This window comes from Phymastichus coffea, unplaced genomic scaffold (genome assembly GCF_024137745.1).
Source record: "Phymastichus coffea isolate CEN01 unplaced genomic scaffold, Cenicafe_Pcof_1.1 PCOF00126, whole genome shotgun sequence".
NCBI classification, from domain to species: domain Eukaryota; kingdom Metazoa; phylum Arthropoda; class Insecta; order Hymenoptera; family Eulophidae; genus Phymastichus; species Phymastichus coffea.
The window spans coordinates 1-21,096 of NW_026706937.1; the positions used below are offsets into that span (position 1 = coordinate 1).

A 21,096-nucleotide genomic window follows, 5' to 3' on the forward strand; every position below is an offset into this window, starting at 1 on the left:
TAGAATATTATAAACAAGAAAATATATAGCACGATTCTTACGTGATCGTAAATGTTTATCATTTAATGTCATTACTCATACATTACTTAATATCAAAGTTGAGTGCCATCTCTTATTTTTTCGTACATGCAAAGTAGCCTTCACATCTTTTTCGTGTGCTTATAATGGGTAAAAAAATAAATTACGTATAATCAATTTGGAACATAAGTTACATCAAAGCGAATCGATAATCCTTGAACTGGTCAGATTACATAGTTTAATAAAAAAAAGCTAACATTGGCCGTGACCGTAAGCTGTAATCAAGTTTTTTTACCTCCACTTTATTGCACTAAAATTACAGTTACCTTAAAATAAATTGATTAATATTTATAATGTATCGTGCTGTTTTGTAAAACACTGGATTATCTGATTCGATCATATCTATCGGGATTGAAGAAAAACACGTAATCAATATCGCGGACACTCCCACTCCAAAACTAAAAAAAGAAACAAATCACGAAAGTCATCAGTCATATATATACAATTGATCGCCCTTCCCAATCGTTCGCTTAATAAATCTGACAATGATAAGACAGCGTACTTATGTCGTGACATTAATTAATATTGCATGAGAGCGAAAGAAATTTGAGAAACAAAATTCAAGCTAATAAGGTAAACGTCTTTTCGAGGCGAATGGTAAACATACGGTGGAAAGTGTGATTCACGCGCGCGCAAGAGCCCATCGAAAATCAACGACGACTAGTTGAAAGAGCGGTTCTCACGTACTCGCGTCAGCCATTTTCTGCGCTTTGTTTACATATAAGGCACAGCACTGGCGGGTGAGCGGTAGCCACGCGTGTGTCGATAACATGGACGTCTCGGTCTGGCGTTATATGTGAACCTATTTTTCTGTGAACGTTCAGCATGAAAGAATATCTCGTAAGATTATATCGTACAGTCTCGCAAGGGATGTCAAGAGTTACATATAAATAGAATCGCGCAGCAAAATCATGTCGCTTGTTCATTTATGCAAACACAAGCATGTGTGTAGGTACATGTATCTCCACTGTCGAAAATACACATAGCAAGCATCACGGGTTTTTTTTCGCTCTGTACCGGCTATAACAAAACCTGGGCTGACCTCGAACTGCCAATGCGCGGCCTGAAGCAACTGCTTGGCTTGTTCCCTGGCGCAACCGGCAGCCAGCACGAACTGATTAATCATCACTTGTTCTCGCAATGTATCCATTTTGTCTTTTCTTTATAGTTTTGTATTAGGCGAGAAGAGCTTATAGAACAGAGAGAGAGAGAGAGCACTCACTCGCAGCACAATTACATATCGCGAGCCGGCCAGACAAGCATAAATATACCGCGCCACGACGAGACACACAACACTACTGAACACTGAACTGCGAGTGCCTCACATGAGAGTATGTAGCGCGACGGAAGAAAGAGAGAGAAAGAGAGAAACAGGCAGACACGCGGAGAAAGAGAAAGATAGCAGCTGCTGTGGAGCGTGCGCATTCCACCTTGTTTGGGACCCTTACCAGCTGCGGACAGCTGCCCCCGCCTTTACTTCCTCAAGCCTGCGTTTGTTGTTTGTTTATCACTAGCCAAGTCTTCTCCTCTACCACACATATACACTTGCTTGTGATACACGAGTCGCGACGCGACGTAATCAAACGATCGATAAGGAAGAACTTTTTTTCTCCATTGTCAATGGAGACTAATGATCAATTTCTTAATATATTACGTTCACATGATTTCCATATATGTTTTTAAGTCTTGAATTGAGTTGGGTGTTTTGTCAAACTTTATTCTGATTTTTAGTTTTGAATTCAGTAGTAGTTGGTTTGGATATTAGTACGTTATGAGTTTTATTCAATGGCCAAGTTTTTGACAATTGATGCTTTGGTTTTCAAATGAGACTTTACAGAGATATAACGCTTGCTAGCTTGGTCTGATGAGATCTTGCCGCTCAAAATAAAGTCTGTTTACCAAATTTAAATACCAGCATTGTGCGATTTATCTGTCAGAGGGCAGCACTTCTATGTCAACAATTACGGGGTTATGTTCAGTCAGTTCAGTGTTTACTTCATATTGCCTCAATGAATGCTGACATAAGCAATTAACATTTTATTTTTTCTTGGTTTATTGATTGATGGTTTTTCTTGCAAATTACTAAAACTGGAGGAAGGAATTTCCATATTTTAAAATAATAATTTTTAGAAAGGTAAGAGATACACAAGAAACACCTTAAATAAGAAAAAGTAGATTTAATTGAATTATAATAGAACTGTAAATAAAGTCAAGCAAGTTTGTTCTAGGTTATTGAAAATGGGCAAGCACGAAGTCGGAACACCAAAATACATAGCAAATAAGATCAAATCGAAGGGTTTACAAAAATTGAGATGGTATTGCCAGATGTGTCAGAAACAATGCAGGGATGAAAATGGTTTCAAGTGTCACACCATGTCTGAATCACATCACAGACAATTATTGCTATTTGCAGACAATGCACATAAATATATGGACCAATTTTCTAGAGACTTTGCTGATGGATATTTGAGTATTTTGAAGAGACAATTTGGTACCAAAAGAGTTCCTGCCAATCGAGTTTATCAAGAGTATATTACTGACCGCAACCATATTCACATGAATGCAACAATTTGGTTGACTCTTACTGCTTTTGTTAAATGGTTAGGTAAAGGTGGTAAATGTATTGTTGATGAGACAGAGAAAGGTTGGTTTGTTACATACATAGATAGAGATCCAGAAACACTTGCTGCACAAGAGAAAAAAGAGAAGAAAGAAAAGATGGATAAGGATGATCAAGAACGAATGATGCATTTTATTAAAAAGCAAGTCAAGAAAGGAAAATCTAATAATGAGCCTGCAGAAGAATTCAAACAACCTCTAGAAAGAACAGATGGTGCACCTTTAGTACTGGATATAAAATTGAAACCTAAAAAGATATTACCAATCCAACCAATTCTACCTGTTAAAAAAGCTCCAGAAACAAGTAAAATAAAAATCAAAGAAGAACCTTTAAGTGAAGATGAAGAGACGGTTAGTAACTCTACAGAAAGTAAAATTAACTTAAAACGTAAAGAATCAGAAGATGATCCAGAATCATGCAAGAAAGCCAAAAAAGAGTATAATAGTAAAGAAGAATATGACAAGAGGAAAGGTTGGTTGAGGATAGGTTTATCAGTTAAAATTGTGACTAAATCATTGGGAGAAAAATATTACAAAGCCAAAGGTACTGTAGTAGAATTGGTTGATAAGGATCATTTTGTTGGAAAAGTGAAACTAAAATCACCAGAAAATGTTGAAAATCATATTATAAAAATAGATCAAGAGCATCTTGAAACTGTTATTCCTTCAATTGGAAGAGATATAATGATTTTATGGGGAAAATATGATGGTGAAATTGGTGTGATAGAAAAGGTGAGAATAGATGATTTTTGTGTTGATGTTGAGTTGAAAGACAAAAAGAAACTTTTAAAAAGAATTCCTTATGAACAAATTTCTAAATATGTTGGATGAAAAAAATGATAAATAATGCAATGGTTTATTATATTATATCAACTGTAAATATTTTTAGATTATTTATAAAATATTATGTCATATAGAAATAATTCCGTAATTCATTTCTGATACATAATTCTACAATGGTGAAAAATGTTGGAAAACAAGCATTTAATTTTACCAGCATTGCTTAGCAGGCTTTCCTTTTGTTATTGTGATATTCATTGCATTAATTAAACCTTTATTTTACATACCAATGTTAAGATTCTATTAAAATGGATGTATAAATAAATAATGAAATTTATAAGGTACTACTACTATTAACATTCATTGGTAAATAAAACTTTCACTGGCATCCCACAAGCACTATTTGACAAAAATCAATGAAAAAAATCATTCCAATATGTATTGGAAAATATTCCCAAAATTTCAGTAAGTGTATGTTTATAAAATATCTTAACCTTAATCAGAATTAAAAGTTTTAGGTAGCCCCATGTTAGAATATTATTAGTAATTAATTTGAAACTTATCTGTGTTAATTTATAATATGTTTAAAAATGCTTTTTTGACAGATTCGATATCCTGATGAGATTTCCTAAGCATACATCTCTTAAGATCAAATATACAAAAATAAGATATATATTTTTTCATACGTTTTATTTTATCTTATTTTCAATAAAAATTGCAAGGCAATAATATTCATTTAAATTTTATAGATAATTGTGAAACGATTTACTCACTGTATATTTCTATTATTAACAGTCATAGAAACTATTAAATACAAAAAATGGTTTATAAATTAAATTTACTACTAGCTACAATATAAAGCGTGAAAGATTCAAAGTAGAATAAAATTCAAATTTTCACTACTGTGCTATCTGTGTCGTCTAGCAGTGTGGCTGTAGTAGTTTTGAGGACTGTGAAGATGGCCCTCGGGTTTTTATGGGAAATTGCTAGCGAAAATGGGAAAACGGCATTAATTCCGCTAATTGTCCCTGATACTCGTAGTAATTTCCCATTTTCGATTAGTCAACGGGAAATGGGTGAAAATTGGCATTTTCTCCTGGCACCGGAAGTGGCCTCTTTCTCTAATAATTGTTGTTGAATAATTACGATTGATGGCTTAAAATTAAGATTTCAATATCCCCCATCATCCCCCGTATTCGCATTTATGCTAAATGCTACTCATTTTAAATAAAAATTGTTCATAACTTCGACGCTTTGAATGGCGGGAAGTCGGTGTCAGTCCGTATTTCTGCGTTCCGTGGTCCAGATAACACAGCTGGGGGCCTATTCTGAAAAAAAATTTTAGCACGGGGCCTATTCTGAAAAAAAATTTTAGCACATGTCATAAGCATTTATCACATCTAAAGTGATTAATTCTGTGGTAAACTGAAGTGACAAACTGATTTACCACAAAATTTTTTTTCAGAATAGGCCCCCTGGTGGCGCATACATACTTGTGAATCCAAAAAAATTTTTTTTGGGCGTCAGATTCACAAGTCTAAATTAAACACAGATGTAGTAAAGCGCGCGAATATTAAAATTATTAAAAATGTACTGTACACTAAATCAACTGCGTATAGTTTTTTTACTTCTCACATTCAAATAAGTATTTTAATGATCCGACAGCCTGCAACTTTCCTTTCTCTAAACTTCAATTATACAACTTTTTCCAACAAACTTTTTTAGGGTCTGTCTCCATAGGGCCTGCCTGAGTCCGTCCGAGCCGGCCGAGATTTTTTATGGGCACGCCATCTCTATAATTTCGTGTTCATGCGTTTCTCGTATTGGCTGCGTCCGATCAGGCTCGTTTATGTAAACGCAGCCATTCACTATGAAACTCGCCATTGGATACGAAATTATAGAGATGGCGTGCCCATAAAAAATCTCGGCCGGCTCGGACGGACTCAGGCAGGCCCTATGGAGACAGACCCTTACAGGGACTTATACGGACTATCTGAGTTCCCTTTTAAACTGAAATTAGTAGAGTTTTTCTTTACATTTGTTGTTCTTCAAGTTTGACGACTAAAATGTTGTAAAATAGTAACAATAAACATCAAAATTAAAAACAGCTTGAATATCCCGGCTTTCCTCCATTTGTTTAAAAATCTCGAAAGTCAAAAATCGAAACTTAGAAAAGCAAACTTACAAAAGAAATAAAGCTATAGCAAATGCAATTCTGTTATATGTACTGTTATTGCTGCTATCAGGCAGCTACAACTATACTATAGTATACTATATGCCGCTGCGTTCTTCGAATCCACGTGCGTTGAACATGCGAATGTATGTTTTAAAACTCGTGAATCAAAAATTAATTTTTAAATAAAATCATTGGCAAAAATGTCTTGTAAAATACACAACGTACGCTTTTACAATTTAGAACCAAAATCTATAACGTGCTTTTCTTACGAACCTAGAAGTAAAAAATTGGCTGTTACAAGGTTAGTTCTGTGCAGTTTAAAGATTCAATTAACAATATTGTTTTCTATTTATTATTATTTGTTTTCGTTTTGATATTCATTATTAATTTTTCATTTTATTGTTTTAAAAAATTAAACTAGTAGTAAATTCTTTTTTTATAATATCTAAGTCACATATTTTTGTTTGCCCTTTGTTTAGAAATGACAATTCATTAGAAATTTGGAACATTGGTAATGCTCCTTTTATTGAGTCTACGATTACTGGTCAAAGTGATACTTCAATAGAAGCTGTTTTATGGATTGACTCAAGATTATTTACTTGTGGTTTACGTGGTATGATAACAGAATATGATTTGACAACTTTAAGCATAAAATATGAAGTGGCAGTCACAGGAGGAGCAGCTTGGTGTATGGATATAGATAATAATCAAACTCATTTAGCTGTTGGCACAGAAGATGGTTACATTAACACTTTTCTCGTGACTGAAGAATCTCTTATTTATGAAAAAATCTTTGACAAACAAAAAGGAAGAATATTGTGCTTAAAATGGGATAATGCTGGAGAAATGATCTTCAGTGGTTCTACTGATACAGTAAGGGTTTGGAATGCAACATCTGGTCATGCAATACATAAGATGCAAGTAGCTAGAAAAGAGGTCAAAAAGGAAACTATTGTGTGGTGTTTGGCAGTAACTATGGACAATATGATTGTATCTGGAGATTCTAGAGGTGTATTATCAATTTGGGATTCAAATATGGGTACACTGATTGAAGCTCACGAAAGTCATGCTGCTGATATACTTTCCATTACCATGTCACATGATAAAAATGTAATTTACTGTGCTGGTGTTGACCCTGTAATTAGAACATTTTCAAAAGTAGTTGCTAAATCTACAGGAAGAATACAATGGGTTAGAGGAATTGAAAGAAGACTACATGTTCACGATGTTCGAGCTCTTGTTGAAGCAGGTGGTAAATTATACTCTGCTGGAGTAGACGGTTACTTGGCTCAGTCTAGTTATCCACCTAGGGTTCTAGTCAAATATCCACCACTACTTCAACCACCTTGCATTTATGTATGCTCAAAATCACGATGTATATTGTTGAGATATCATAATTTTCTTGAATTATGGAGACTAGGTGATATTGCTAAAAGTAATACCACTTTTGAGCGACCTGGACATTTGTATCCTTTGGAAGATGAGCCTGTAAAACTTTTACAATTGAAATCTAAATTGGATGAAAATATTATTTCTTGTGCCATAACTAGAGATTCTAGTATTATTGTGTACTCCACAGAAAGTCATATTAGAGTGTTTAACTTTAATGTGATACAAGGTCATGCTCAGCTTAATAAACAAGATAGTGATATACCTCTCAAGAAAAAAGTATACAAAATGCTTTTCAGTGCAAATAGTAAAATTCTTGCAACAGTAAGCAACGAAGAAGGCAAAACTGTTATAACTTTATATACTTTAAATAAAGAGCATTATTTAAGTTTTCATGGATGCTTTACTACAGATAAAGAAGATATTAAAACAGTTGGACTACTTTGTTTTTCACCTGATAATAAGTATTTGATTTGTTCTGATTATCAAAGTCATATAATAGCCTATAATATAGAAGGTGACCTCAGTCCAGAATCATTACAAGCTTGGCTTCTACCAAAGTATACTTGTCCACCAACTGCTATGGCAATACAGAAGGACACCAATAATTTAGTTATTGTATATTCTGACCATAAGGTAATTAAATTAAATTGTTACTATATATTTATGAAATTTTTAAAATTGCCAAAGAAATAATTTATCTGATGAAAAAACCGTTAACTCTGTTACAGATTGTGGAATATAGTATTCCAAAGAGGAAATATACAGAATTTTCAAACAATTTGCAAGGTCGACTGCCAAATCAATGGTTGGCAAGACCTTTTCCTATAACTAATATTGCCTTTGATCAAAACAATGAAAACATTATAATTATGCATGATGATACAACAGTTTTTGTCATTAACAAGTCTAGTGATCTTCCATGTTCAACAACAAAAATAGCAAAACTCGAAAATGGCTATTGTAAAGAAGAAAGTAGTACAAGCTCCAGCACAAGTTCTCAACACACCATACAAGTTGTAAAAAAGTATAAGGTATGTTACATTATAGTTGTAATAATTTTTGTTCATAAATAGTTGAAGATTTACTACTAACATTTTTGTTCAGCATCTGGTACATTTAGGATGGATGAGCAGTTCTGAACTGATAGCTGTCGAAGTCAATCCAACATCACTATGCGAAAAATTACCTCCAACATTAAAGCAAAAGTGGTTTGGCATGTAAATGTTATAATAGAATTTTTTTTTAGCAAATTGTTGACTGTAAAAAACTAAGACAAAATTGGCAGTTAAATATTTTCATTGTAGTCAGTTTTATATGACAAATTGTAATTTATAAACAGTTTTAAGTGACTACAATCATTGTTATAAAAAATTGATGTATCAAAGAATTATTAAAACTGATTCATTATTTTATAAATAGTATTATATTAATACTACTAATTAAATATAAAACTACATCAGATTTAACATATTACATTTTGTAAAAATAAGAAATGTATATGGATAATAGCTCAAAAGATTTTTGATAAAAAATGCATTTTTGTGAAAGTTATAAAACATTGTATGTATGTAAAAAAAGTTATATTAAATTTTTAACGATTACTCATAAATAAATAATGTTTATCAAATTTCATTATAAAAATATTGATTGTCATTTGTTTAATTCTTTTCTAATTTTTACACCGATGATTTTAACGTCGAACTATGCAATAATGTTGATATCTGCATTCGAGCGTAGCATTTTGAACATACCTATCCCTTGAACATGGACTTGGATCCTTGAAATCTTTAAAATGAGCGCGACTACTTGCGGCTTTTAGCGCTCGCATTGCGGGGACAAGATGAAAATCAGCGCTGGGCTGAGCTAAGGGTCTGTCTCCATAGGGCCTGCCTGAGTCCGTCCGAGCCGGCCGAGATTTTTTATGGGCACGCCATCTCTATAATTTCGTGTTCATGCGTTTCTCGTATTGGCTGCGTCCGATCGGGCTCGTTTATGTAAACGCAGCCATTCACTATGAAACTCGCCATTGGATACGAAATTATAGAGATGGCGTGCCCATAAAAAATCTCGGCCGGCTCGGACGGACTCAGGCAGGCCCTATGGAGACAGACCCTTAGACAAAATGGCCAGTAGCGTACTTCAGTCAATACCTTCGTGGCCAATTTATAATCGTCGTGGAAGTCAGCCATGAATGTATAGATTGAAGTTGGTCACTTTTCCGTAGCTCGACGCAGCAGTAGATAACTACGTCCGGGGTTCTTTTTAGGGTGTATTTACAATCTAAGGTCCCTTGTGCTTTGCGCCTTGTGCCAATCGTATTTACTTTTCGATATTATTAATTGCTTTTAACCGTTATATTAATAGGTTTTTGAATCCAATAATAAATTGTATAGGTTGATAATTTTTGTTATGAATTTTTAACTATAAAGCTTTGTAGATAACAATAGCAATGTGTTGACGAAACAAGTACGAAAGGCATAATGCGCAAAAAACATTTTACATAGATATACCCTAAGGTTTGTGTGCTTTAGTCTCCATGGTGCTCTGTATGGCGTGTATTCTCCTTCTCCTTCTCCATGTTTCCTGTACATATATACACGCCGAATGCCCTGGCGGACGCCTATAAACAACCCGCGCGGTGTGTGTTAGATCAGAGACCGCGTATGTATTTATTCGAGTCGTTCATATATGTGGCTTTCTTATTTTCGGTCTCACCTCTTCGTCCGGTTCGCTACTATAATTTAAATACAATAGTTTATTGCTGGCTTTCAACATTCGTGTGAGTTGAAAACTCGGTGCTCGCCACGCTGGAGCCGGCGTCCAGGAGATAACATTTGGCCCTTTGGACGGCGGCTAACGGCGACTCAATGGCGTTATTTACACGGTGACAACATTTGTTTAAGGTTACTTTTTCTCACTGTATAGCTATTTTTGTATGAGTATTCGTGATTTTTGAAAAGGTACCGAAAATTTTACACGTTATATTAATTATTTAGTCAGTATATTTGTGGAAAATGTGACGTTTAAAATACTTTTTGTGTGGTGTTGAATTCTGCAAATGAGAGTTTTCATTTTTTACTTAGAATCACGTGTATAATAAACCTTTAAGATTTATTGTTTTTGAGTTATTTTTGTAAATATTGTTTGCTAAAGTTGCACTTGGGTTATTAAAATCATTAATTGTTGGATGTAGGTTTTGATTTATTGCAGATTTAACTTAATTTTTTCATAATTAAATGAACATCATTTCCTCTGTGTCGTATGATATTAATTTTCTTGAACTTTTTCCATCCTTACAGATTAGGTTAATATAGAAGCCTCCATTTGGTCATTTAATAAAATGAATTATTCAGAACATAATACACCAAACACTTTACCACAATTTTCCGAGTTAACAACTCGAACAAATGTAACCACTGTAAGTTATGCATCAAACGAGAGTGATGAACTACAAAATTCACAAAACATCATTTATACTACAGCTGCTGATTCTACTAATTGCAAACAAGTTGTAAGTGTTTGTTATTGTTACATCTCATTAAAATGTTCTAGGTGTTCATACATACATGTTTTTCGTTTTTTTGTTACGAAAATTTCACTTTCACTAACAATTTCCATTGCTTAATGTTTGCACACAAGCACTTTAAATTTTAGTTGGCTTCTTATTGTCAAGCTCATTGCGATTATTGTATATAATTTGCACTGTAACTAATGCTTGTACATATAAAATATTTGTAAAAGTTAACAAATAGTTTATATTACATAAGATTCAATTTTTATATGAATAAAAAAGTCAAATTTCAGCAAAAACTAAAAATCTAATCAAAACTGTATATTTTATGCCCTTATCTGATAAATGTGAAAGAAAAATATTAATGAAAAGAGAATAACTTTAAAACGTATGTTTCTTACAGTTTTTTAAAAAATTGTTATGTTAAAAAATATAAACTTTGATTTAACTCTAAAATTGTCATACAAACAATTTTTCAGATCAACTCTCCTAACAAATATTCTAACACAATTTTAAATTGGCCTGAAACAAATATATTGATGCAGTTTTGTGAAAAACAGAGCTTGCAAGCAATTAACATTCCGGCTTACAATCAAAACAATGCATCTGTGAATGTTTCATCTCATAATACATCGATGAGAATCATTCAAAATTCTGATATTCCACAAACTGATGAAAATACTGATAATAAAAATGATGCTAGCCATATAAAATTTGAAATTGAGGATATAAATTTTGGCACAGTAAGTTTATATTTATTCACCCTATTTAGTTTACACAGTAAATCATGTGGATTAAGGGGACCAGCCAAGGTTACACAGTGAAAATTGCAAGTTTTCTTTGTTGGCTTGTAAAAATCATTCTAATAAAGGTTTCATTAAAAATATTTTCATTTTAAAATACTTGAAATAAACTTTGATGTTCTTAATTGCAACAACAAAAATCTTAAATTTGCATCCCCGGAAGTTATTATCAACATAATACTATTTATTGAAAAAATTTATCATTGTGCATCCTGAACACTAGATTGAATATGAAGTGAATGAACATTGAACAAAATCATTTTTAGGAGGCTCATTTCATTTGCTATAATCTGTACTTTGAGATTAGTGTAACACTTTTAATAATATCATTTTTCCATGTCTAATTTTTTTATAATTTCATTGAAAAATATTTTATTTTATTTATCGAAAAATTACTCTTTGAACATGAAAAAAGATTTTATTAAAGATGTGCTTTACATATTTTAAAATCTAGATCTCAAAAAAATAAGTCCTCTAAAAAAGATTTTTGTTTACTCTGACACTTGGGACCATACATGATACTAATCATTTTAATATATAAGCTATTATGTTAACAGTAACTTTTTTAAATATATATTTGAGATTTGCAATCAAGAAAATTAATCTTTATTCCAAGAGCTTGAAAAATAAAAATGTTTCATACCAACTAAGAAAACTTTCAATATTCTGTTTAATATTGGCTGATATCCTTAAATGATTAATTTATACATGGATTAATTGCATGTATACATGATTCATTTAAGTTATATGTAATAATTTATAGAATGAATTTTCAAATTTACATTCATACTTTTCATGATTAACATTCTATCATTAATTTAGTCATTTATTGTTTACTGTTTTCCATAATTGATTCTAAATATTTGTATATGTAACACAGTGACTGTAAATTTGAAAATGATGAGCTTTTTCATGCATCATACACCTCAAAATTATTTCATAAGTTATAAATATTTCTGACAGATAAAAGTTATTGACTGTTTATAATTAATTATTAGCTTACACATAAATATGATTTATTTGCATATCTTACTTGAACATGAAAATGGTTTATAACACACTTTATATAAAAATATATTTTGTTGATTTATCCCTTATATGCCCACTAGGGATAATTTCAGCTCTATCACTGTCAATAAGCATTAGTACATCTTAATGGTTCCTACTTTTACAAAATCATTAATAACTTTTTTAATTATGAATCCTTTGAGTTCACATTTTTTTTCTAATATATTTCAAAATTCCAATAATCTAAACTGATAGTTATTATGAATAAATATTTATTGTACATATCGAAAAACTAATTATTTTTAAGATGTGGCCTTTAACAGATAATGTTAGTCACAATTTAATATAAATGTTTCAGTTGAATTCTCAAAGTCTTCAGCCGCAAAGTATAAGTATGACAGAATATATACAAAAATTGCAATCTACGACCCTTCCTTTGACGTTGCACCAATTGATTAAAATGCAAGCAGAGCAATCAAAGAAGGATAAAGATAGTGAACAAAGAAATGATCAAGCTCAAAATAATATTCTAAACATTCCTAATGTGCCAATAATTTATAAGACTTCACAAATGCAGTCTGATAGTCAATATGTGAACAACGATCATTCCATGATCTTAAATCCTAGTGATGTAAATGTTCACATGGAAGAACAACCTGAAAATCACAATAATACTCAAAATCCAATTCAACCTCAAAAAATAGAGCAATCAGTACAACCAGACACAGTAAAGCCAGAAAAAAGAATAAAATTTAGAGCCAAGACTGGTGAAATAAAAATCACAGTGGCACTTGATGGATCGCATTTGTACTGTTGCCCAGAATGTAACCTTGCATTTCCTCATATGACTGAAATAGATCGTCATTTGCAAGTTCATGTACAGGTAAATCTGCTATTTACTAATTTATTTAATATTTTTTAAGCTATTGAACTGCGTTAAAATTTTACAAATCGTTTTCTTTAAAATTTTGCAGTAAAATTGTTTTAATATTTATTGAATTTGCATTATCTTTTCAGGAACGAAAATATCAATGCAAAGAATGTGGAGCAATGCTAAAGCGTAAAGAGCATCTGGATCAGCATATGCGAGGTCATTCAGACGAGCGTCCGTTCAAGTGTCCAATGTGCCAAAAAGCTTTCAAACGTAATGAACATTTGACCAGACACTTTGTTATTCACTCAGGCGACAAAAACTTCACTTGTCAGGTCTGTCAGAAAGCCTTTTCGCGCAAAGATCATCTAAATAAGCATACTCAGACGCATTTGGGTATTAAAAAAGTTAAGCCAAAAAAGGAAATCGTCGAGCTGCCGTCATGCAACGATTCAACGGCTACCTCGATGTTACTCAGATCTGATATCAACAATCTGCTAAAAGAAAGTAGTTTAAAGCAAGATACTACGCAATTTCTGCAGCATATACAAAACTTGCAAAGAGATTCGAGTCTTATGCAAACCTTTTCAGCGTTCAAGGAACACGTGCTCAAGGATGGTTCTGTATTACAACAACAAGCTGTTAATATGAATGAGATTTTGCCGCAGAATACTAGATATTTGATGCCATCCTAAGGTTTTTTGTTTATATTTATTTTAGATTTTTTTTACTATTATTAGATGTAAGAACATTTGGTCCGTGGCCGCAATCGTGCGGTCAGTAACAGCAATAAATTCGTCAAGAGACACGAAAGTGATCTGGCTGGATAATGTTTATTGGAATGAATAAGAGAATTGATTGTTTTTTGTGAGAATGTATTGATACTTTTGATTGTCATGTTAGCTTGAATTGCAAGGAAATGATTTTGGAGCAGTTTTTTTATGAATGCAAAAAATGAATGAAATACGACAGCAATAGAACATTATACAATGAGATTGTTTTATTTAAACTTTATTGGCTACGTTGAATACGAACTTTTGTTAGTCAATGTTTTTGTAATTTAAACTTAAGTTTTATTGTTATAGTTATTTTTTCTATTTTTATATACAGATAATATTTGTATATTAAAAATGCACAGTGTGTGATTGAAATTCTTTTTGTGCATTTGAAATACTGTGATTAAGCTTTTTATTCATCTAGAATTAATCATTTGTATTTCGATTTGATGTTTTAACCGACAAAAATTACATTATTATACGTTATGTTTAAGTAAATACATTTTTCGATCAATTCTTTGTATTACTTATCATATCATAATGAGTAGTGAGATATTTCATTCCAATCTATATTTCTAGCCAGGAATAGTGATAATAAAAAATGTAAATTCATTAAGCAGCGCGAAATGCTAGTTTAGATAAATTGATAAATAAAACAAACGAAGCATTTCATTACACATGTACACGCGCGTGCGCGCGCATATGCACACATTTAAAAAGATGGTTGTATATTTTGCAATCTTAACGATACATGAAATAAGTAGTTTCTGAGTAAAGAGAGAACGAGAGAGAGAGAGAGAGAGAGAGAGAGAGAGAGAGAGAGAGAGAGAGAGAGACAGAGAGAGAGAGACGGAGAAAACGAAAAAGTTTATAGAATAATGTTGCAATCAAAAGCATCTAAGAAAACGTAAGTTCAAAAGCTAGAGATATTTAAGAAAATGAATTATTTTCATTCGAAATTTTAAGACCATACCTATATACAGATATGAAGATCCATAAATTCAAAACCAGGTTTTGAATTCATAAATCTTCTCAATTAATAAAACAAAGTGCAAGCAAAGATAATATATTTTAAATAATAGTAATATCAAAAATTTCACAAAACTTTTTTTAAGTGTTTGATATTAATATGATGTTTTTCAAAGTGAGCAAATTGACAGAAGAGCTATTTTTGAACTATTGTTAGTTTCGATTGTTGTAACGAAAACTGAATAAACAGTAAATTTAAATATTATATTTGAATATGTAAGTTTTTGAAGATGATGATTTTGTTCAACGTAACATGTTTCTCTTAAAAGAAACAAAATAAAGGTGACCATATTGAAATCCAGCCATGACCGTTTATAACTGTACATATATAGTTTTTAAATTATTTTGCGTCTGTGTGATGTAACGTGTAATTATCCTTCCTAAAATGAATTGTAATAATGATAGGATTTATGGAAAGTCGAATTAGAATAATTAGAAGAGGAATATAATGGCAAATGATCCGTGTATCAAATAGAATATTTTTACATTTTTATGCCTCGATCATGTGCATAATGTTGCATTTTATTTTTGTTATAAGTCATTTATCTATACTTAATCTTTTATTTTGATCTCGTTTAGAACACCACTAGCTTCATTCATCATATTGTATTTGATTTTGCTAGTGTATACTAGATTTATCATGATGTGAAACTGTATTTTGATTTAAATTTCTTATTAAAATTGTATTTTTAATTCGAAATAACCTGCTTACTTTTTATTTCTTCAATACTAATAAGTGGCCAAATTTGAAGAATTACAAAAAAATTTTGCGTTACTACTTTATTATTTTTATTTATCAACAATAAAAATTTGTCTTGACATAAAAGTTTATGAATAATCCAAATAAATATAACATCATGTACAGTACAGTTACATTAATTAATATGTAATTTATAAATCAATTTACAAATCAGCAAATTTTGTCAAAATTTGATTGCAATATTAAAACTAATTTGAAAAAAACGGACTAGAAATTTCATTAATAGTTCATAATGATACAAGTGCGGGAAAGTAGATTCTTGTTTTGTGTGGCGTTTACGCCTGAGCGAAGCGAGGGTGGAAAGGTACGCGAGACGAGAAACTTTCCCGAACATGTGCCGCATCGTATTTTTTTATACAACGTGTGGAAAGTGCGACTTTCAACGCACGTTTTCTGCCGTGCATGCGGGAAAAACGCACCTTGCGCACGGAGTGTGGCAAAAATATTTATATAAATAAAAAGAAAATAAATATTGCAATATTTTTCTTTCATTTCGTTTTCTGGTAAAAAAATTGATCTATAACTTACAAATTAATATATATTCAAAATAATCTAGAATAAATTTCATTATTAATACACTTTTAATGATAACTTATCGATAACGAGATCTCACAAGATTCAATTAATAATTTTTAACTCGCGTTTTTAAGAACGATCAACTAAACAAAATGTTATTCAGAATATTTTTCGCCAGGATTATATGTTTACAACAAACAAATGAATAGATTGAATACGAGTATAATCATTTTAAAAAGTCCATAATTTCTTCCGTCGATAACTTCGGCGCATTCTGATTTTGTGAAGAATTGGAATTCAACATTGGAGTACTGGGTAACATCATAGCAGGAGTCGTCCATCCTGCATTTGAATTGCCTAATTGCATCATATTCACACTTGTATTAAAGTTCTGAGGCACTGCTTGGTTCCAGCTCATCGTGGACGGTTGCTGTATGCGGTTCCCAAACGATTGCTGTGTGTTGTTACTTGGTGAAAAGTTGTTCGCAGACATAGAATTCGTTGAAGTCATGTAATTTAAAGATTGTGTGCTTGACAAATTTGTTTTGTTGGTCGACCAGTTAAGTTGATTCAAATTATTAGCTAATAAAGTATCTGTAAGATCCTTTGGTTTGGCTTTCACAGCAGTTGGGTTTACATTAAGCTTCACCGGGGTTTGATTTTTTATTTGCTGACTCATTTCTTCTTGCTTAGCTAATCTATAATTCGTATAAAGTAAATTAAGTTTCCACAAATTTATACGTAATTATAAAGGATATAAATCAAAATTACCTATGCTTCTCGTCTAAACTAAGAGGACGAGACTGAGGATTTTGCGGTTTACTTTGTAGAGGTGACGAGAAAGCGCTTGATTCAAACATTTCAAGAGGATTTATAGGCGACGAAAGGTCTCCCAAGGGATTCGAAGAGGTCGTTAAATTTAAGGCATCAGACATATTTTCTTGAAATTGCCTATTCTTTTGAAGCTGTTGTAATACCTCGCGATGTTCCATAGTAACTTGAGTAATCATATCATTTACTAGAGAAACAAGTAGTTCGTATTGTTTAGGACTAAAACTCTGATCAACACAAAGTGGTAACAGAAACGGTAAGACTTTTGTTGCTAATATATCTTTACTTATCCCTAATTTGCTATTTGTCAAAATTAATTTAAAAATACCTGCAAATAGATTTAATAAAATAACGCACTTTATAAAATTAACAAAAAATAGTAGACTACAGGCATACCTATAATTGCCATTAAAATTGCTGGTTCTCCAGAACAAGGTATTTGTTGGAGAAATGGTAAAATTTCTTCCCTCACAATCCAGGAGTCAAGATTTTCAACTATTTTCGAGAAACATAGTAAGCAATTAACACGTATGCCCAAACTATAGTTCCCAGTTCTGCCAGCCAAACATATTTTTTTCATTCTTGGTATGACAGAATTTTTCATACACGCACTATCTACGATAGATACAATTGATGGTAGTGTCACTAAACAGTGTTCTTGAAGTAGCTCTAATTTCGAATCTAGAGCTCTTGTCATCATTGGAACTATAAAATTTTTTACAGTATCTGGAGAACACCATTTTAATAATAGTTCAATTTTTTGTAATAAAAGTAAGCTTATCTGGAAAAAATACACAACGTAGCAAAATGACTTGTACAGAAATAATTTAGGAATGATAATCTGTAATAAACAGTACCTGTGGGGGTTCTTCAATAACAAATACTTGCTTCAACATAGGAAGAATTCGTTCATTGAATTCTTGATTTGTACAGTCTTCCATGACTTGAAGGATGCTTGGGAGAAGAAATGGAATCATAGGTGCATTTACGAATTCTTTTTGAAGAGCTGGCAGTACTTTCTGCAAAACAGCTCGTCGTGGAAATTGCTTTAAAATTTGCGGTAATCCTTTATAAAATTTAGACTTTTGAAAATTATCCCATTGAAAAAGTTTATCTAAGTATATCAATGTTTTCACTTCTATATCATTGAAATATTCAATCTGAAAAAGTTGGAAAAATGTAATATTTGTTTTATTGCTATGTGAATTATTGTGCATAAACTACAATAAATATTTTAAATAAGACATTTACCTTTATAAATTGATATGCATCAGGTCGCAATTCTGGATCATTATGTAGCATTAGTTTGACAGTATCTTTCAATATGTTTGGCAAATTAAAACTGGAAGAAGAAACTGCACTTTTTAACTCTTCTAAATATAGCTTGTAATTTGCTAAATCATTTTGAGAATTCCATAGACCATGATTATGAGCATGAAGATAACAAATTAGTACACCAAGAGAAAATATATCACTAGGTGGGCCTATGGTAGATGCTTTAATACATTCTGGAGCTTGATAGTAAATAGGAGTTCTAACAGTACTAGGGATTGAATTGTTATCTATGCAAGCCCAGCTTGGCTGAAATCAGATCATGAATAATAAGATTACAATATTTATAAGATCTCTTAGTTAGTTAAAGTTTTTAAGCTTATTTACCTTATCTTCAGGAGTTTGATTGATGCTACAATAGTCAAAGCCAAAAATTTTCCAATCTCCATGATCATTAACTACAATAGATTCAGGGCAGAGGTTCCGATGTAACATTTTAACATCATTATGTAGAAAGGCTAAACTTTCACCCAATTGATATAGTCCAAATTTTATTTCAAGATCTAATATTTTGTAATCTCTAAAAGTAGCTTGAGCTGATTGCGGTAAATTATCTACAAATCCTAAAATGTTTGCTAAACTTGCAAAAACTGGTTCAGTAGCAAAAGCTAAACTGTCTCTTGATTCTTCCAGAGGATGTTGCACTGTTAATATTTGTGGATGTCTGAGTTTTGTCAACTGAACAACACCTTTTCTCAATGTATCTAAAATAATATCCCTTGTTGTTTTGTCAGTCCACTGATCTAATAAACGTTTTTCAAATACAAATATCGCAGCTTTCTGTTTTGTTGATTTTTTAAAGCCACTGTATACTTTCCATAGTAATCCAGGGCCAGCACTACATATATGGGCGGTAGCTTCAAATTCTCTTGTCACTGGATTTCCAGGTAAAACACTAGATAACTGTGACAAACTATGAGCGGTACTACTAACAGTATTACTCAAGGTATTGGTGACAGTATTACGTAGTTTATTTAGTACTTCCATGTCTGATACTTTCTTTTAGTATAATTTCTATAAACAAATAAATTGAGTTTAAGGAATTTTTGATAATACTATGCCAAAAATAAATTCACATCAATTGTTTACAATCTTAAGATCACTAAAACAATGATGAAAAATTTTAGGTTAGACGCTGAGACATTTTTATAAAGATTTGTAATAATAAAACAACGATAAAAAGCGAATATTTAAGGCTCAACCAAATTGTTTATTTGAAAAATGATGAAAAATGAACTTATATAGAGACTGGAATGGAGATATAGGAAAGTCGTGTTGTTATCACACTCAAACTTTATTTAATGTTTCACTTACCTATTAACAAATCCTCGTAAAAAATATTTTAATAATATTCATCTTTCTATACAGTCATTTTATACAGGTTTGATCATCGTATTATACAAAAAAGCAATTTTTTTTGCACAAGAGTTTAAAAGTGACATACGAAATGTCTCACACTCGGCAAGCAACCACCTTGCTTAAGCTATCTGCGTCTACACCTCGAATTGCCGTGCTGCGTGCATCGTCTTGCGGAATACACTCGTTTTCTGTTCAAATGAATGGTCGAATAATGACGATCTTATGTTAATGTAATATAGATATAAGCGTTTGGCTTTGAAACTTTGTAAACATCGATGCTATGATAGATGGTTGTAAGCGCTCATATAAATCAAAAGATCAACGTTGTTTATTTCATTAACGATCTGCCAATATATATTTTGATGATTCGTCGATGCGGTTTTTTTACAGATTTTTACGCATTTTATCTTATTTTACTAAATAATTCAAATTTCGATCAGCGATCAATTATTTATGTTAAATAATTGGTTTTACTGTTCTTGGGCTTTCCGAAAAAAAGATAAAAATTCACTGGTAAAAGATATTCTGAAATATTTCTACAAACATCTGTAACGGTCCTATTTATGAGCTGTTTATTAAATGACTGCTACTAGTCTAACGTATTTATCTGTTAGTCAAAACAATACATTAAGCGGCGCTACCTCACTGTTTACGCGACTGTATACAAATAAGAGTTTAGTCAAAACAAATAGCGTGACGTCACAAATAATAGACATAGATATACTGAACCATAATATTGAGAAAAATATGTTAATCATAGATAATTTGAATATAACAAAGTATCAATTATATAGATTTTAACATACAGATTCACAATATCTCATTTAATTATAAATTTATAATGAATATCGATATGTAAAGTTAATTTATTTATTAACATATGAAATATTAGAAAAATATAAATAATTTATATGTAAAATGAATAAGCATAGAACATGAGTAAGAATTGGTTTCATTAATAACAGCTAAATAACAACTGTTATTAATAAATAAACAAATAATAATTTATTTAAACAATAAGCTATATATAGAACGAAAATATTAAGTTAATACTTGATAATGACAATTTTATGATTTAGAAATCTTAGATAATTAATCTAATAATCGCATATTAAGATTAGAAGAAAACCGTTACAAATATGAAAAATTAGTCATAATTCAAATGTTATTAATTAATTTAAATAATTAATTTTGGAAAATACTTCCAAAATTAATCAACTTTAAGGTTATATGAAATTTTAACAATTTTCTATTG

At 31.4% G+C, this 21,096-nt stretch overlaps 4 protein-coding genes across 13 annotated transcripts; 3 read left to right on the forward strand and 1 right to left on the reverse strand.

Annotated features, from left to right (window-relative positions):
* The first annotated feature begins 2,075 nt into the window (after positions 1–2,075).
* Positions 2,076–3,808, forward strand: LOC131671455 (DNA/RNA-binding protein KIN17). 2 transcript variants are annotated; one of them, XM_058947877.1, is made up of 2 exons: positions 2,076–2,212; positions 2,307–3,808. In XM_058947877.1, exon 2 carries the CDS (start codon positions 2,317–2,319, stop codon positions 3,526–3,528), a length of 1,212 nt encoding a protein of 403 aa, XP_058803860.1. In that variant the 5' UTR covers positions 2,076–2,212; positions 2,307–2,316; the 3' UTR covers positions 3,529–3,808. The 2 variants fall into 2 exon arrangements, with proteins under 2 accessions (XP_058803860.1, XP_058803861.1); XM_058947878.1 differs by having other exon boundaries at positions 2,079–2,212; positions 2,297–3,808.
* A 1,911-nt stretch (positions 3,809–5,719) lies between these two features.
* LOC131671453 (U3 small nucleolar RNA-associated protein 4 homolog) lies at positions 5,720–8,443 on the forward strand. Of its 2 annotated transcripts, XM_058947874.1 has the most exons (5): positions 5,720–5,954; positions 6,133–7,119; positions 7,213–7,678; positions 7,774–8,076; positions 8,150–8,443. In XM_058947874.1, exons 1-5 carry the CDS (start codon positions 5,854–5,856, stop codon positions 8,264–8,266), a joined length of 1,974 nt encoding a protein of 657 aa, XP_058803857.1. In that variant the 5' UTR covers positions 5,720–5,853; the 3' UTR covers positions 8,267–8,443. The 2 variants fall into 2 exon arrangements, with proteins under 2 accessions (XP_058803857.1, XP_058803855.1); XM_058947872.1 differs by having other exon boundaries at positions 6,133–7,678.
* An 830-nt stretch (positions 8,444–9,273) lies between these two features.
* On the forward strand, positions 9,274–15,654 carry LOC131671463 (zinc finger protein 121-like). 8 transcript variants are annotated; one of them, XM_058947897.1, is made up of 5 exons: positions 9,274–9,330; positions 10,345–10,556; positions 11,036–11,299; positions 12,726–13,250; positions 13,385–15,651. In XM_058947897.1, exons 2-5 carry the CDS (start codon positions 10,386–10,388, stop codon positions 13,931–13,933), a joined length of 1,509 nt encoding a protein of 502 aa, XP_058803880.1. In that variant the 5' UTR covers positions 9,274–9,330; positions 10,345–10,385; the 3' UTR covers positions 13,934–15,651. The 8 variants fall into 8 exon arrangements, with proteins under 8 accessions (XP_058803880.1, XP_058803881.1, XP_058803879.1 ...); XM_058947898.1 differs by lacking the exon at positions 9,274–9,330 and adding an exon at positions 9,349–9,561; XM_058947896.1 differs by lacking the exon at positions 9,274–9,330 and adding an exon at positions 9,580–9,706.
* Positions 15,655–15,837: 183 nt separating this feature from the next.
* On the reverse strand, positions 15,838–20,403 carry LOC131671462 (SCY1-like protein 2). Its single transcript, XM_058947892.1, has 7 exons — positions 19,797–20,403; positions 18,810–19,496; positions 18,402–18,731; positions 18,008–18,310; positions 17,547–17,931; positions 17,091–17,478; positions 15,838–17,017 (listed from the first exon to the last, which is right to left on the reverse strand). Exons 2-7 carry the CDS (start codon positions 19,467–19,469, stop codon positions 16,546–16,548), a joined length of 2,538 nt encoding a protein of 845 aa, XP_058803875.1. The 5' UTR covers positions 19,470–19,496; positions 19,797–20,403; the 3' UTR covers positions 15,838–16,545.
* Between the last annotated feature and the right edge of the window lie 693 nt (positions 20,404–21,096).

Bases quoted from the DNA above. Each gene is read 5' to 3' on its own strand.
- LOC131671455 (XM_058947877.1), top strand. From the start codon at position 2,317: ATGGGCAAGCACGAAGTCGGAACACCAAAATACATAGCAAATAAGATC.
- LOC131671453 (XM_058947872.1), top strand. From the start codon at position 5,854: ATGTCTTGTAAAATACACAACGTACGCTTTTACAATTTAGAACCAAAA. The intron at 5,955-6,132 runs GTTAGTTCTGTG...CCCTTTGTTTAG, and splicing joins AAAAAATTGGCTGTTACAAG to AAATGACAATTCATTAGAAA. The intron at 7,679-7,773 runs GTAATTAAATTA...ACTCTGTTACAG, and splicing joins TTGTATATTCTGACCATAAG to ATTGTGGAATATAGTATTCC.
- LOC131671463 (XM_058947899.1), top strand. From the start codon at position 10,386: ATGAATTATTCAGAACATAATACACCAAACACTTTACCACAATTTTCC. The intron at 10,563-11,035 runs GTTTGTTATTGT...ACAATTTTTCAG, and splicing joins ATTGCAAACAAGTTGTAAGT to ATCAACTCTCCTAACAAATA. The intron at 11,300-12,725 runs GTAAGTTTATAT...TAAATGTTTCAG, and splicing joins AGGATATAAATTTTGGCACA to TTGAATTCTCAAAGTCTTCA.
- LOC131671462 (XM_058947892.1), bottom strand. From the start codon at position 19,469: ATGGAAGTACTAAATAAACTACGTAATACTGTCACCAATACCTTGAGT. The intron at 18,732-18,809 runs GTAAATAAGCTT...ATCTGATTTCAG, and splicing joins ATCAAACTCCTGAAGATAAG to CCAAGCTGGGCTTGCATAGA. The intron at 17,479-17,546 runs GTATGCCTGTAG...ATCTATTTGCAG, and splicing joins AATTTTAATGGCAATTATAG to GTATTTTTAAATTAATTTTG.